The 16,951-nt window shown below is 37.7% G+C and overlaps 3 protein-coding genes across 6 annotated transcripts in view; all 3 read right to left on the bottom strand.

The window, feature by feature from the left end:
• The window catches only part of LOC107719339 (uncharacterized protein C16orf45 homolog), a 19,626-nt gene extending 15,074 nt beyond the window's left edge, over window positions 1–4,552 (bottom strand). Inside the window, exon 1 of the mRNA XM_016526738.1 lies at window positions 4,322–4,552. Coding sequence (XP_016382224.1) covers window positions 4,322–4,400 — 79 coding nt within the window. The 5' untranslated portion in view covers window positions 4,401–4,552. The remainder of the gene's footprint in view (window positions 1–4,321) is intronic.
• Window positions 4,553–8,344: 3,792 nt separating this feature from the next.
• On the bottom strand, window positions 8,345–11,461 carry LOC107719337 (major facilitator superfamily domain-containing protein 6-like). 4 transcript variants are annotated; one of them, XM_016526734.1, is made up of 2 exons: window positions 11,242–11,461; window positions 8,345–10,201 (listed from the first exon to the last, which is right to left on the bottom strand). In XM_016526734.1, exon 2 carries the CDS (start codon window positions 10,176–10,178, stop codon window positions 8,547–8,549), a length of 1,632 nt encoding a protein of 543 aa, XP_016382220.1. In that variant the 5' UTR covers window positions 10,179–10,201; window positions 11,242–11,461; the 3' UTR covers window positions 8,345–8,546. The 4 variants fall into 4 exon arrangements, with proteins under 4 accessions (XP_016382220.1, XP_016382221.1, XP_016382222.1 ...); XM_016526735.1 differs by lacking the exon at window positions 11,242–11,461 and adding an exon at window positions 11,199–11,235; XM_016526736.1 differs by lacking the exon at window positions 11,242–11,461 and adding an exon at window positions 11,044–11,109.
• Window positions 11,462–12,987: 1,526 nt separating this feature from the next.
• The window catches only part of LOC107719336 (phosphoinositide 3-kinase regulatory subunit 6-like), a 19,720-nt gene continuing 15,756 nt past the window's right edge, over window positions 12,988–16,951 (bottom strand). Inside the window, exons 15-20 of the mRNA XM_016526733.1 lie at window positions 14,724–14,838; window positions 14,539–14,609; window positions 14,047–14,137; window positions 13,624–13,679; window positions 13,413–13,516; window positions 12,988–13,268 (exon numbers count right to left, since the gene is read on the bottom strand). Coding sequence (XP_016382219.1) covers window positions 13,115–13,268; window positions 13,413–13,516; window positions 13,624–13,679; window positions 14,047–14,137; window positions 14,539–14,609; window positions 14,724–14,838 — 591 coding nt within the window. The 3' untranslated portion in view covers window positions 12,988–13,114. The remainder of the gene's footprint in view (window positions 13,269–13,412; window positions 13,517–13,623; window positions 13,680–14,046; window positions 14,138–14,538; window positions 14,610–14,723; window positions 14,839–16,951) is intronic.

Here is a 16,951-nt window from a genome sequence, read left to right as displayed (position 1 = left end):
GGCGCATGCGCAACGCTGACCTCATACGTCATCTGCCCAGAGCTGCTTCCGTGTACAACTGTTGGCGCAAGCTACATTAAAGGAATGATTATGTTTTGAATATGGATATTTTTTCTTACAAAAACGCATCGATTCGCTACAGAAGGCCTTTGTTCACCCCCCGGAGCCATGTGAGACACTTTTTTTTTATGGATAGGCGCTTTTTATTTAACTTCTTTTCGACTGATGCATGCAACACCCGCTGAGTGCCATGAAACAGCTTGAAAGATCAAAGACAATTTTTAATATAACTCCGACTGGATTCGTCTGAAAAAAGAAAGTCATATACACCTAGGATGACTTGAGGGTGAGTAATTTATGGGCTAATTTTCATTTTTGGGTGAACTAACCCTTTAAACAATACATTGTAAATGATGATAGTAAGTGGATCAACAGCCTTTAAAACATTAATGTGACAATAACAGATCAGGTTGGCACATCTCCTGCGCTTGAGTATCCCTTAAACCTGGAGATTGTAAATCTACGTCATTCCTGTTGGAACAGAGGAGGCGTTGGGATCTAAAGCTATCTCACAGTGTCAATCAGTCTTCACAGTTTCAGTCACAATGCCTGGAGCGTCTCCTACACCAGCTCATGCAGTACGACAACACACACACAAAGCATTTGATTGCATTTTACCACATGAACTACAGCATGGAACATCAAAAGTTTCCGTAAAACACTATAAACACTTCAAAACGATCTGTTTGTCCAACCAGTGTGGAAAGGAGGGAAGTAATCAGGAAACCTGTTTGTCATTATTTATATGCAATTACCTTTAGTGGCAATTTAAAGATGCAAGGAGGTACTGTGGCATAATTTACTACGGGTCATTCAAACCAACCCCAAGTGTTTAGATAGCATTTAAACCACGTCTCTTCTGCCTGCGCACACGTTGCACAAGCAGCATCAAAGTACTACGAAACATGCACTGCGGCCTTGTTATAGCAAAACCCGAGAGATGTGAGGAAAACAGCACTTTATATGTCTTATTTGTATTTATGTCTTCAGAAAGGTGAATCTCTAACCACTAAAGTCATTGCATCCATAGAACTGATTCTAGTTAGATCATTGTGCCAAAGAATTGGAGGAGTTTCATACACTTTTCAGAGTCTGTCAAGTTCTATCAGATTTAATGAGAAGTACTAGTGAACTGCTGTGAACCGCAGATTTTCAATATGGGTTAAAGTTCAGGCTTTGCTCTGAAACACTCTTGTCTAGAAAGCACATTTCAGACTTGATCTGAGGTTTTTCAGCTGTAAAGTCAAAACTCTTTTGTAGCTGACACATGCCTGAGTGTGCGATCGATGCGAAGTGGATTTGCAGGATTCTGCCTGGAGCGAAGTGCGTTTGTTTGTTGCAAAATCAGCGCTGGTGTTTCATCTTGTTATAAAATTGCACCGAGATGACTTTTGTTTTTTTACTGGAGAAAGTATTATTATGGATAGAAGGCTTGTATTTTACACAGAAGTAATGGTTTGAAGTTAAAAACAGCTTGATGGATTTGTTTATTACAAACACACAGCTTTTCTCTTCACAAGACGTTAAATGATGAACTTGAGTGGTGTGGATTACTTGTGGATTATTGTGATGTTTTTTATCAGCTGTTTGGTCTCTCATTCTGACGGCACCCATTCACTGCAGAGGATCCATTGGTGAGCAAGTGATGCAATGATACATTTCTCCAAATCTGTTCTGATGAAGAAACAAATTTGCACATCTTGGACAGCCTGAGGGTGAGTAAATTTAAGCAAATCTTCTTTTTTTGTGAACTATTCCTTTAATTAAGGGGATTTGTGTTTGTTTTGTGAGAATCACAACAGAATGTCTTACATAAGCTGTGCACGACGGTTGAGACTCCCCAGACCACATTAGATTAAACTGAAAGCCTTTAACAAACTCGTCCATCTGCGATGAACCTCCTCTGACTTCTCTTATTTAATTTACAGCGATATTCCGTTATATCATGCAGAAAAGCTGAATCACAAAGACAGTTTTCAATTTGCTCAGTCACTTTGCATAAAAATCTCTAGAGCGCGGCACTCCGATTTAACCATTTGCATGGCTGTTTGCTGCTGCACACTGTCATGAGAACTGAATTCTTTCAGTTAATGAAGCTGAGTGATTCTGTAACAGTTTTAATTGCATGATCCAAATTTAACGTCTTGCCATATTGTGCCTCGTGATGAAAATTATAATGATGGGATGTTAACAGAACGTATTCTTGGCATCGCCACACATTAGGGACCCCATCTGTTAAAGATGTTCTCTTTTATGTGGGACACAATTAAGTTGAATCTCTCCAACAAATCAGCTTATATATTTTACATATCTGACTGTTCAGTTCTTTAATTTAAACTCAGTGACTGGCGAAGATTGTCAGTACATAACTGGATTCAAAAATTATTTTTTTCACACAAAGCTAAGAGTTGCATGTACCACCTTTTGTAAGTTTGAATGCCTCAGTCAGAAAAAGAGGGACTACACAATTCTTCAAAATGTTTCCTATTGTGTATCACTCAAGAAAGTCATATGGGTTTACAAAGAATTTTCATTTAAGATCGTTTTAATCCTCCATCACTAATAATCACTCCAAATCTCATGGTCTTTAGTTAAATAAACTGAACACACCTTGAGTAAACACATTATGCTTGACTAACCAACCAGTAGCCTAATCCTTGAAAGTAATAGAAGATCAAATGTCTGTTGTCTTCATTACAACTAAAGTGAGAAGAAAAATTTGGGCATCACAAACAAAGTATTTATAGAGTTTCAGTGTTTTTTTTTTTTTACCTTGAAATATCAGTTTCAAAATCGTTCTGATGGTATAGGGGAGCGCGGGGCACAGAGTAACGCGGGGTAAGTTGTAACACATGTGGTTTAAATATTTCCTCACATGCTAGCATAACCAAATTTACAGCATTTACTAGTTACTATATCAACATTATATAGAGAAAAAAAGTGCGCCAAAATTCAAAAGTCTTTTGAAGATATCACTGAACATTTATTTTACCATAGTAAAATTATATTTCTGGCTTAAGTAAATTTTTCATCTCAGTTTTTATTACTCATTTAAAATGAGACAAATCTGCAAATTATCATGTTACAACGTGCCCCTCAGCTGTTACAATGTACCCCCCCATGGGGCATGTTGTCACATTTCACTTCCAATTTTTGAGAGTAAATAAAGAAAAACGTATACACTGTAATCATGAAACAAAGCGACATATTTGTGCTAGACAAGTGTGAAATTACTGTGGATAAAAAAATTATACTCTGAACCCCATGTGGATTTACACAAACTGAGAAAGTCAAAAAGTGTTACTTTGTGCCCCGCTCTCCCCTACTTCTAATAAGGCAAATGGTTTCTCTTTCCCACACTCCACACTAACGTCTGTTCTGGAATATGTAAGTTTGATGAATGGGGAAAAACAAAACAGTTTGCTGCGCGGGAACGAAATTCCGCAAAAAGGGTATTTCTTTACGGCAGCAATAAATACACGTGTACAGCTATACACTATAATTACGACAGTAAATTCCTCGGGCTCTGAAGTCGCAAAAACACACAAAACTACATTTGTTCAGGTATCACAAGGTCTGTTTGTTGGAATTTCTTTAGTAGCTTAATATCAGTAATGGCAGCCGACAGCTCTTTCCACCCTGCTGTCAGAATCTGTATAATGATGAAAATATAATTGTATTTCCTTTGTCAGATCATTAGAAGAAAGCAGGGAGGAGCAAATAGCTGCTTCCTGGTGTGAAAGAGATACTGGAACCTGACAGGAAAAATAACTTTAAATGTAGCCTACTGTTAAATGAGGGACAAATAATGGCTTGTTAGTAGCCTACACTTCAGGTAAAAAAAAAAGAAAAAAAAAGAGGAAGAAAAAAGAAAGAAAAAGTAACTGGGCTATTTTTTGAACACCCACTTAATAGGCTATTCACTAAATATAGGCTACTGTAAGAAAAATCGTGAAAGCATATAATGTATGTTTCATAACTGTTTAAAATAGTTAGCCTACTTATAAAAAAAATACATCGTCAGTTGCACCCTCAAAACATGAATTCATTTAAATAGACCCGTCACATACGTTGCTTCTGTAACTATGGACTGAATTAGCGACACTATAAATAACTTAATTTCTAAGCGACTTGATGTTAAAGAGAACTGCATCAATGTAAAAGTAACATCTTTCATGCATACGTCAAACTGAAGTCAAGTATGCCACGAGAAAGCACTCAACATTCATAAAAGCATGCAGAGATAAATTAATTTCATCACCTTGTTTGACTGCGTCTCCGCAGAGCTCTGTTTGATCCAGGGATCCGTACAGTTTCGGGGTGCTGCGTCCTTTCTCCATGCTTTCAAGCTCCACAACACACTTGAAGTTTGCGCTGGATCAGAATGCCGCTGCTTTGCTCTTCGACCGGTGAATTAAAGCGCAGTTTGACTGATGGAGGTTTTTGACTCCATGTCGTCGGTGATGCACACGGAGATGCGCGCGCCGGCACCTGCTGCCGACGCTGTGAGTGAGTGTGTGACACATTATTGATGCTCAACACAAGTATTCTCCCATTACCTGAAAGCGCCACCCTGTGAATAACGGGAAAAGTGACATTAAGTTAAGAATTACGTACGATTATTTTTGACAGCGATTTTATTCCATAAAAATCTCTGTTTTCCTTCCGAAATTACATTTTTTAAAAGATCAAATGTAGGCTACCCTTATGACAAAAATGACGAAAAATTTTTTTTGATAGAGACTTCACCGTTTAAGCTTAGAAAATGTGATAAATATGTGCTATTAAACATGCACACATTTTTTAGGCCTAGAAAAAAAAAAGTTTTGTGAATTTAGTGTATTGTCATTATGTTTAGAGCATAAGGAAAAAAAAAAAAGGAAAAAAAAAAATTTTGAAAAATGTTATTTTGGTAGCACTTTGTTAACTGGTTGCTTATTAGCATGCCTATTATTAACATATTGGCTGTTTGTTAGTTCTTATAAAGCACATATTCTGCATGACCATATTCTACATTCCTAATTCTACCCAAGTCAACTTCACAACTACCTTACTAACTATTATTAAGCAGCAAATTAGGAGTTTATTGAGGCAAAAGTCATAGTTAATGGTTTCTTAATAGCGAGAAATGAACCTTAAAATAAAGTGACCGATATTTTATTCATGTTATGCTATGTCCTCTGTAGAGGACACCAGGACTAAAGATGATTCTCAATTATGTTATGAAAGATATAACAGAATTATTTGATATACCATTTTGCTTTATGCAGTATGTGTGTAAAATGGCCATAAGAGGGTTTTCCCATTGTATACAATGTATCTATACACTGTATCTAATTTGCATATTAATGTGTTCTTGGGGCAACATGTTATGAAAAAATAAGTGTAATAATGGGAGTAATAATTGGCAACATTTTAAGAATAATATCAGGAGAAGTGCTCACTAACACAGATTTAGACAGATTTGTGAACAATATTTGAGAGAAATAGGCCTTTTGTGTACATAGAAAAAGTCTTAGATCTTTGAGTTCAGCTCATGAAAAATGGGGGCAAAAACAAAAGTGTTGCGTTTATAATTTTGTTCAGTGTAATATTTCATAGGAATATTGAAATAATTTCTTTCCCTATTCATTTATTGTGCCAATAAACAATAAACCTTGTGTCCTCTACAGTGGACATGTATGAAATTGATGTCCTGTTTCGTAACAAAAAGTCATATTTTGATTTAAAACCCCATAACATTTTCCTGAGATGTTTTTTTTTATGACAAAGAGTTTAAAAATTAGTCAGATTTAAATAAGCACAAAATATTATCATATTTCCATAAGAGTGTTACATTTGGTAACTAAATTGTTAGCTTTTTTTTTTTTTAAAGACCAAGGAGAGGGAGTGGTCATGGTGAAACTTCCAATCATTTGGTATCTCTGAAAAGCCCTGAATGTGCTCTTTACAGGACATCCAGACTTAAAACTATGGCATGCACAGTCTCAGAGAAATTCACTAAAATATAATGTCCACTACAGAGGACAAAAGTCTATTCCTGCGTCCCAGGAGGTTATAAAAAAGTAATATGGACACACAGAAAGTGTGTATGCTTTTTGATTTCAAGTGCTTAACAACTATAGTGTTAACTGTCAGAACTTTTGGTCGAAATGTTACCAAAACAATTAATAAAATAAATACATAAAATGCTTGTCATACATAAATTGGTTCATGGTTTAAAATACTAATTGAATAATAATAATACAATTTTTAAAATCCCATTAATTTTTAGCTACAATTAACATTATCACTTGGAAAGCAAAATACAAAATACCACTTGAAGAAAAGCCTTTGAAAAATACTGTTACTTAGTAGAGGTGCAAATTTATGTAAAATCATATAAATTAAATATTTACATATTTTCTTGGGATGTTTTCTGTTAGTTCGAATATTTGTGGAAAGTCAAAGGTTATACATTTAACCAAAGCAAATTATAATTAGTATTTACCTTTAAAATGTGAATCGCTCTCAATCTTTGGGTCAGTGAACTCGATGCCTTTGTAATGTTCATATTCAAAAAAGGAAAAAGCAGACAGACACTGTGACATTAATGCACTGTTTCATTAGAAAACACTTTCAGCGCTACAGCCTTTCCTCTATGATAACACAAGCATGTGCTTAAATTAATTTGAACTGTAAGACAAGTGGTTTATCCCAGTTAACAGTCAGGACATAAAAGTTAAACACACAGTATGTTTGCACCATGAATGAGGCCTACAGAAAATGTTTGTGTGGGTTGGGTTTCATCTTAAGGAAGTGTTATAATTTGAAGGCATCTTGCTGAACCATTAACAGCCTGGTTGCATTGATAGATTATGCTTCTGAAGCAACCCTTTGAGGAGAAAGCACTTTTAGCTATGTGGTCTGACCCTGGGGTCAATGCTGCTAGATTTGAGCTTTAATTCTGATTTAAAGGAAACCACATCAACACTGACACATTGCTATGCCATGAAATGTCAACATGGCAAATTCACACTCGTTGATTACATAATAATGCCATAAAACAATTAACGCTGGGTCAAAGTACACCACTTGTTACATTTAGACAAAATTACGAACACTTGACTTCATGCATTTGTTGAAAGATGAAATTATTTAATAGATATTTTTTGTTTTCAAACAATGAAAGGTTAAGGATATTTATTCCCATCTCCCTCTCTGTTTTTTTAAAGAGTTGTCAGTCACAGACATGCCACTCTACAAACTGCTCTACAAGCTGTACAGGAAAATTTACTCAAGAACAAGTTTGGGAAGCTTTTTTTTTCTCAATACAGGTTTGGCAAACTTCATTTCTAAGCCAAGTGTTCCCAATACTTTAAATTGGAAATTAGATACTTTTATTATGATTATCTTCAATAAACCCCTGTGCTACTGACACTTAATTGTGGAAAATGTGAGTGCCTCATGCACAATAAATAAAAAACAAAGTCTCTGCATAACAGGCAACTGACGCTCAGCTTCAGATCACAAATATTTGCAAAACATAACAATGAGTGGTAAAGAAAGGGTGTGAAGATGTTAGAAACAATAGGCACTATTTGCTTGTGTGGCAGAGAAGACATGCTTACTGTAAGCAAACAAACCAGATTAGCTCATCTCCAGTCATAGTCCATCAGTTTATGAAAAAGCTGGCCTGTAAAACAATAAATCTTCACAAAAAAACAGATGATGTACATTTTGGGATATTCAAGTATACTGTATTGGAGCTGTAATGATTCTCTCAAAGCCTTAAATAATCCCAAATAGAGATTTATCTGTCTTGAGAGAGTAATTAACTCATATAACTTCATCCATGATGGAAATTTTGATGAAAAATAAAAGATGTCCTTACTTAGTTTTTTGTCTGATTTTATTACAAATATTTCAAAAACTAAATCAAGATACATTTACTTGAGAATGAAAATGACATCAGATATTAAGTCATAAATGTGGCGTCAATGGGGTAAGAAAAATAATTCCTTTTAAATTATGTTTATTTTTCTTACCCCTCTGACATATTATTTCTTGCTTTAAGTATAAACATACTTTTTTCCCCCCAGAAAACAAGACTTAATATCTTGAGAAGTATAATGACAAGATATTGAGTTGTTTTCTGAAAAAAAATAAATAAATAATAATAATAATAATTTAAAAATAGGGTATCAATAGGTTAAGAAAAAAATAATCTTTCCCTTTGACTTCAAAGTTATTTTTCTTACTCCACTGACAAATATATTTCTTTTTTAATCATAAACTTGCTACATTTTGATACATTATATTAGAAAACAAAACTTATGTCATTGGTTATGTCATTACTTGCATAGTAAATGCATCTTTTTTTTGTAATGGAAAACAAGACAAAAATACAGAGTAAGAAAATAATTCCTTTCAGTGTACTGAACAGTTTCAGTGTTATTTCCCTCTTATTTGCCCTCTGTTAAGAAGTCACTCTTTGCTTCCATTGATTAAGATATATCCACTGTCCACTTGTTATTCCCTCTGGCGTCTTCCATAGCCGTCTCAAGCCAGTCTTTCTCCTGGTCTGACTCAGACTCGCTCATCTCTGTGTCGGTGGCCAGCAGGCGTGAGTAGTTTATCCGGCGCTGCCGAGGAATCTTCCACTTGAGTACGGCAAGAGTGCTGCTCCACAAAGCCAGAGTGACCGCCGTGCCTTGGAAAAGCACCTGGACCCCAAACTTTTGCACCACAAACCCAGCCGCTAGACTGCCAAACGCCGCTCCCAACTCCAGAGAAAGCACCTCAAACAGCCTTAAAATGGTCTTTTCGGTGCCGGGAGTGGCGATGTCTTCGCTTTGCGATGTTACAGACCACCAGAGGGCGCCGGTGCTGAAGCCCGCCAGTAGTTGAGCGGGTATTACAGCCCACGGGCCCCACAGGAAGGAATAATACAGACACTGCAGGGCTAAACTAACAACGGCGAGTACTAGCAACCAACCGTGGTACTTTAGAAACCGGGAGAGATGGCTAGCAATTGGAGCAAAGCCAGTTTGGCTTAAGTGCGCCAAGGCTAAAGAGATGCCCATGTGGATTTCGGTTGCACCGCAGTCCTGCATGTGCCATAAGAGGAAATCCGACACAGCTGAGCTCACCATGCCCATCAAAACGACAGTGGTGGCACAAAGTATCGCCTGCGAGTTCCCATGCACTAATTGTAGTGCCTTAAAGCCTCCACTAGTGGGCCGCTCACGCTTGCGGAGGTAGATAGGTAGCAGTGCAGCTGTAGGGATGGTTAGGATCATAAATACAGTGTAGGAGTAAAACTCCAATGTAGTTCCTGTAAGACAAAACAGGCTGGTTACAAGAACTCCAACCATACAGTTGCCAAAAGCGGCTCCAAGTGGCTTCCAGACCGTCACACCGTTATAGCGATCGGTGGCGTCTACGAAATCCAAGTATTCGTAGAGTCCATCATCCGCCGTCCACTCCAACGGGGCGGCCATTAACTCCCACAAACCCATCACAATGAGAACCAGAAAGAACATCTGATGCTGGGCATCCATAACTTTTAGGCTCCCAAGGAACTCACTGTGAGGATCTTCTTCCTGTTCAGGCTTCTTCAAAGATCTCAGGCCTCTTGCTGACCAGTTGGAGCTTACAAGTGTGGTAACTTCAACAGGGTGTTCGGTACTTACAGATGTTTGGTTTATTGAGTAAACAGTAGCGTTTGATTGCGATGGGACCATCGTCCTCTCTAGAATGGCAGTGGGATCAGCATCAGGTTGACTAGCGTTACACCGTCCACTTTCAGCTTGGATTCCTGCGGACGGGAAGAGCAGAAGAGTCAAAACCACCAATGCCGAGCTGAGCAGAGAGCCCACTATGACCGCCCGCCGCTTGTCGTACTGTCTGGCGAGGATGCTGGAGAACGGGCGCCACACCAGGGCGAGCAGGTGCTTGGACGCCATGATGATACCAATCATGGTGGCGCTGAGACCCAGGTGTCGGAAGTAGAGGGTCAGGAAGGGAAGGAGGCAACCGGAGCCACAGGAATGGAGGAAGTGAAAGACGCCCGCCAGCCGCAAGGCTCCCTTCACATTCCACTGCTTGCTCTTCTGCATTGCTCCCTTCATCATCATGTTTGTCGACTTCAGTTAGCACTCTGTGTGGATTAAAAAGAAAATTAAATTAAGTGAAAAAATATATGCAACTTTACAGGTCAATTAAAGGGGTGCTATTATGCTTTTTCACTTTTTCAACTTTAGTTAGTGTTGAACTTTAGTTAGTGTTTAGTTAGTTTAGTGTAATGTTGCTGTTTGAGCATAAAAAAGATCTGCAAAGTTACAAAGCTCAAAGTCCACTTCAAAAGGAGATATTTTATTTAACAGAAATCACTTTTCAAAAACTACAACGAACGACTCGTTTGGACTACAACGCATATTTTCCGGGATTTGTGATATCACAAATATCGGGGGTTGTATCAGTTCGTCAAAAAAAAACAAAAACAAAAAAAAAACATGCCATTATTATGGTAGTACCAGGGTACTTTTTGTGGAATTTTTAGAATTTTGTTCCTTTGTTACTGTATGTATTTAAATGCTATTATAGCAGTACTATAGTAATACCATAGTACTCTTTGATATAAATTATATTTCATTTTACATTATTTCTAATGGGTAACACTTATTTTACACCAAAGAAAACAATGCACTATTGTATTTAAATTGTACTTCGAGGTATTTCATTCCCATGACATTATCATTGTACTTTATAACATAACAAGCAACATGGGTTAACTGGCTCCATATGGAGCAAAACTATCAAGTAAACTGCATTTAAATCATATGTACACAACACATCCCCTCACCATGATGTCCTAAAATAGGACACTTCTAGAAAACGAAACATCGTATGAGAGGAACGTAAATTAAAAGTGTATGTTAAAAAACACGGAAGAGCGTGCAGTCAGTGTATCACAATTTCACAAAATGAAACCAGAAAGACTTCTTAGAGTTTAAGCAGATGTTTTCCATAAAAGCCTCTTGTAATCTTGCAAATCGTATGAGCTGGCTTAAAGAAAAAAGAAAAAAGACAGACTTTTTAACGTCTGCAAGTAGTCTACACGACAAAGTCTCCGTACAGGTAACATCATCGTGCACCTGTTGTGACACGTCACGAGATTGCTGTGCGTTTGCTATTTACCTGAGATCTAACGTAGCCTATCCGTAAACTCATGGTTTGCTTGACAGAATATTGTCGATTAAAGTTTTCTTTGGCTCTTCATGTCCACACCGTATCCAGGTAAGATGTAACACGTTTTCTTTCTCTTTGACAAACAACCAATGGCCGACCTCAGCGTATCGAGCAAACTCTAGTTTACTACGCCACCTGTTGGTGAGAAGATGAACTTACAGTATAAAATTAGTAGTCACATGAGCCTTTACGCTGCACCTTTAATTCAACGAGTTATACAATATATTACTTTACAGTTATTGGCAGTCTGATCAAAAAATGAGTCAAGAAGAAAATGTTTGTTAGCTCAAGTAAATAAAAGGCGGGCGCATTGCATTGTGAAATTCAACATCCCACATAATGTGCTCTGTTGTAGCCTACAGCACATTTTGGCAAATGTAACAGGTTTCCATACTTGCATATTGCACACAGTATATATATATATATACACTGCATACTGCAGACAAAACTAGGGTACCATGCTATTCTAATCTAAATGCTTACAAAGGCTGCATACAAAATTGCATACTTCCCTAGTAGCCAAAAAACAGTGTGTGAAAAGAGTAGTATGTCCGAATTCAAAGTATTCATAAAACAGTAGGTGAAAAGTACCCAGATGATGATTCTTAAGTAAACATAGGATGGACACTTTGACATCCCATGAAGCTACGGGACACAACTGATGGCATAGGTCACATGACAGTGACAACATGGCGATTGTAGTACGTCTAAATGTAGTACACACTTCCATACTATATTGAACATACTTTTTAACAATCGTAAAGTAATTACTTATTCAAAAGAAGTACCTACTCAGAGAGTATGTGATTTCGGATGCAGCTATCATCTTCAATGCATTTTATTTTCTATTGTGTTAGTTTATGGCAAGTGTCAAATGAAAGTCTAAGTGCTTCAAAAGTGTTAAATTACATGTCCAAGTATCATACAGACACATTATTGTCATGAAAGTAAAAAAAGTAGTGTAACCATGACATTTTAAAATGTGCAGACTGCAGGATGCTTTACAAAGATCGAGGTCAATTCACAGACACCATTTCAACACATTCAAATAGTCTATGAACACCATATCTGTTCACAGTTCAGCAGGAAGTCATGGCCTCTTGAGGTTACATGTACAGTGGTGTGAAAAAGTGTTGGCCCCCTTCCTGATTTCTTATTTTTTTGCATGTTTGTCACACTTTAATGTTTCAGATCATCAAACAAATTTAAATATTAGTCAAAGATAACACAAGTAAACACAACATGCAGTTTTTAAATGAAGGTTTTTATTATTAAGGGAAAACAAAATCCAAAACTACATGGCCCTGTGTGAAAAAAGTGTTTGCCCCCTAAACCTAATAAATGGTTGGGCCACCCTTAGCAGCAACAACTGCAATCAAGCATTTGCGATAACTTGCAATGAGTCTGTAACAGCGCTGTGGAGGAATTTTGGTCCACTCATCTATGCAGAATTGTTGTAATTCAGCCACATTGGAGAGTTTTCGAGCATGAACCGCCTTTTTAAGGTCATGCCACAGCATCTCAATAGGATTCAGGTCAGGACTTTGACTAGGCCACTCCAAAGTCTTCATTTTGTTTTTCTGTTATCTTTTACTAATATTTAAATTTGTTTGATGATCTGAAACAATTAAGTGTGACAAACATGCAAAAAAAGAAATCAGGAAGGGGGCCAACACTTTTTCACACCACTGTATTTTAGGCAACAGAAAAGAGAGAAAAAGAGGAAATGCACACACAAAAAACACTAAAAGCCTCTGAGAGGTATCAGGTTTCAGTTTGTCTCATGACTCAAGCTCTTATATCATGAATTCGAGTCGTATAGTCATTGCTCAGTGCCACAGAAGGTGTTGATTGGTAGCGTGAGGGTCTTGTTGACATATTTGCCCAGCGGTTCACCTCCCTCTCCCAAACTGTACTTAGATTTTGAACTCGGCTGATGGGAGTATCCCGGGTCCAAGCATGGAGAAACTTCAATGCTGTGGGCAAAAGATTACATGTATGATTCCTCTGGAACATGTGTTACCCACACAAAAGGTCATGTTGGCCATTAATAAAAGCAAAAAAAGGTCAAAACTGTTGATATTTTATGTATAGAAAGGCATTATAATCTGAATGCTCACCTCTGGACATTCTTAAATGTTTTACGTGGGTCTTTATCCAAACAGACTGTGAATGTACGCGTCTCTAGAACTCTGATATTGGCACTAACAGCTCTGAATGAATGCTAGAGAGAAAACAGGATCGTTACCTCAGTATTTCATTCAAGATTACTAAATGTAACATCTAGAACAGAAAAAATCACTCTGTTATAAGTTTAACATGTTCACTTACTGTGCTGGGCCTTGTGGGATTCATATCTTGGAAACTTATGCTGACACTGTGTAGACCTGTAGACCAAAGCGCCACATTACAAGTGAGGAAACCTGTGTCTTTATTTCTTTGCTGTTTTCGTTGCCGAGGGAACATTTCTAATTTTCCTTTACTAATAGTACTAAAATGACTAAAAATGAAACAAAATAAAACAAAATAAAAAATAAATAAATAATCATCTTAAAAAAATAATAAAAACAAAAACTTTAACTAAAATTAAAATAAAAACAGAAAATATTAAAATAAAATATAAAAAATAATTTAAAATAATAAATACAACAAAAGTATATTAATGAAACTAAAATAGTCATGTTAACACTAATAGCAATGCTGTCATTATAGCAATGACAAAGAATGTTTTAGTATTTTAAGTATGTGATATACTTCTGACTCTGCATGAAGGCAAGACGCTGATCAACATGCCACTTGTCGCCAAAGACATTCCCATTTCCTTTTCTCTATCACTTATTGAGGCCTAAAAGAAATGTAAACACCAAAACTTTTATGACAGATTCTGTATTGTAAGAACACTATGCATACAGTAGAAACTTTATGCAATTATTCTGCATATTATTTTTTACACATTAAGCAAGTATTTAATTTAAATGTGTTTTTATTCAAAAGTAAACATTTTCTTTTGAAAGATTTTATTACTTTTATTCACATGTGACACTGAAGACGAGTAATGATGCATCACAGGAATAAACTTCACCAAACGTTTAAATGGTAGTGTATATTAAAAACATAATACAAAATTTTTTAATTCTTATATTTATCCCCCAAACTTTCAATGGTAGTGTATATTAAAAACATTACACTACATTTGGAAATTCTTATATTTACCCCCCTCCTCATAATTGTCAATAAAATACTCACCTTTCTATAATTAACTGACACAACTGCACCATGAAATTCTTGTGGGTTGTATGTTTTGTAACGCACTGAACCTTTAAGGCAAAATTGATGGCAAACATTTAGTAAAAGCAGATGAAAAAGTGCTGAGATATAAGCTGTGATGTAATAAAAGTAAAACATTTCAAAAATGAAAATGACGTTAGCACCTTTAATTGTGTCTTTAAATGTGGCTCTGTAGCGTTTGACCTCGGGAAAGTCCATGGTGAGCTGAGCCACAAACACCTCCTCCACTGTGGTGCTGCTGAGGCCAGAGAAGCAGATCTAGACATGAGAACATACAGACTATCACCTTTTGGCATGGAAAACAACCCACAAGCTCAACAATCATGACAAACGTTTGGTAAGCACAAGGACATTACTATCATAACAAAATTAACAATTCGTCTAACTCTCGCATGCTCTTTAAAACATTTTCCTCCCTCCTTTGTCCTCCTCCTCCACCTCCTTCATCAACTCTAACAGCTGAAGACTTTGTCACGTTCTTCTTTAATAAAATTAAAACCATCAGTGTACAATTTTCCACACCACAATCTGTCAAGCACATCTTACCAGCAAACATACACTCGTTCACATCCTTCTTTTAACTCTCTGAGGCAGAAGTCTCCAAACTCATTCTTTCTAATCATCCTACTACTTGTCCACTTGATCCTATTCCATCTCATCTCCTTCAAGCCATTTCTCCTGCAGTTGTACCTGCACTCACTCACATCATTAACACATCCCTTCACACTGGTGTTTTTCCCTCAGCATTTAGACAGGCTCGTATAACCCCACTACTTAAGAAACCCACCCTTAACCCATCTCTTTTAGAGAACTACAGACCGGTTTCCCTTCTTCCTTTCATTGCAAAAACACTTGAACGAGCTGTGTTCAACCAAGTCTCTGCCTTTCTCACACAGAACAACCTCCTTGACAGCAACCAGTCTGGTTTCAGAAGTGGACATTCAACCGAGACTGCCTTGCTCTCAGTTGTTGAAGCCCTAAGACTGGCAAGAGCGGATTCCAAATCTTCAATACTAATCTTGCTGGATCTGTCCGCTGCTTTTGACACGGTTAACCACCAGATCCTCCTGTCAACCCTATTGGCAAAGGGCATCTCAGGAACCACACTCCAGTGGTTTGAGTCTTATCTCTCAGATAGGTCCTTCAAGGTATCTTGGAGAGGTGAGGTGTCCAAGTCACAACATCTAACTACTGGGGTGCCTCAGGGCTCAGTTCTTGGACCACTTCTCTTCTCTGTCTACATGGCATCACTAGGTTCTGTCATTCAGAAACATGGCTTTTCATATCACGGCTATGCTGATGACACTCAACTCTACCTCTCATTCCATCCTGATGATCCGACGATAGCTGCTCGCATCTCAGCTCTTGTATAACCCCACTACTTAAGAAACCCACCCTTAACCCATCTCTTTTAGAGAACTACAGACCGGTTTCCCTTCTTCCTTTCATTGCAAAAACACTTGAACGAGCTGTGTTCAACCAAGTCTCTGCCTTTCTCACACAGAACACCCTCCTTGACAGCAACCAGTCTGGTTTCAGAAGTGGACATTCAACTGAGACTGCCTTGCTCTCAGTTGTTGAAGCCCTAAGACTGTCAAGAGCAGATTCCAAATCTTCAGTACTTATCTTGTTGGATCTGTCTGCTGCTTTTGACACGGTTAACCACCAGATCCTCCTGTCAACCCTATTGGCAAAGGGCATCTCAGGAATAGCACTCCAGTGGTTTGAGTCTTACCTCTCAGATAGGTCCTTCAAGGTGTCTTGGAGAGGTGAGGTATCCAAGTCGCAACATCTAACTACTGGGGTGCCTCAGGACTCAGTTCTTGGACCACTTCTCTTCTCTGTCTACATGGCATCACTAGGTTCTGTCATTCAGAAACATGGCTTTTCATATCACTGCTATGCTGATGACACTCAACTCTACCTCTCATTCCATCCTGATGATCCAACGATAGCTGCTCGCATCTCAGCATGTATAACAGACATTTCTTGTTGGAAGACGGACCATCACCTTCAACTCAACCAGGCTAAGACAGAACTGCTTGTGGTTTCAACAAACACATCACTTTATCAAAATTTCACCATCCAGTTAGGCTCATCAACCATAACTCCTTCAAAAACAGCCAGAAACCTTGGAGTTATGATTGATGATCAGCTGAATTTCTCAGACCACATTGTTAAAACTGCCTGGTCCGGCAGATTTGCTTTATACAACATTAGGAAGATCAGGCCCTTTCTTTCAGAACATGCAACACAACTCCTTGTTCAAGCTCTTGTTCTATCCAGGCTGGACTATTGCAATGCTCTCTTGGCAGGTCTTCCAGACAGTTCTATCAAACCTTTACAATTAATCCAGAACGCGGCAGCAAGA

The sequence above is a fragment of the Sinocyclocheilus rhinocerous genome, unplaced genomic scaffold (assembly GCF_001515625.1).
Source record: "Sinocyclocheilus rhinocerous isolate Xijiao unplaced genomic scaffold, SAMN03320098_v1.1 scaffold1533, whole genome shotgun sequence".
Lineage (NCBI taxonomy): Eukaryota > Metazoa > Chordata > Actinopteri > Cypriniformes > Cyprinidae > Sinocyclocheilus > Sinocyclocheilus rhinocerous.
This window is presented reverse-complemented; position numbering and strand designations above follow the sequence as displayed.

Excerpts from the sequence above, each read along its gene's own strand:
- LOC107719337 (XM_016526734.1), bottom strand. The coding sequence starts at position 10,178 with ATGATGATGAAGGGAGCAATGCAGAAGAGCAAGCAGTGGAATGTGAAG.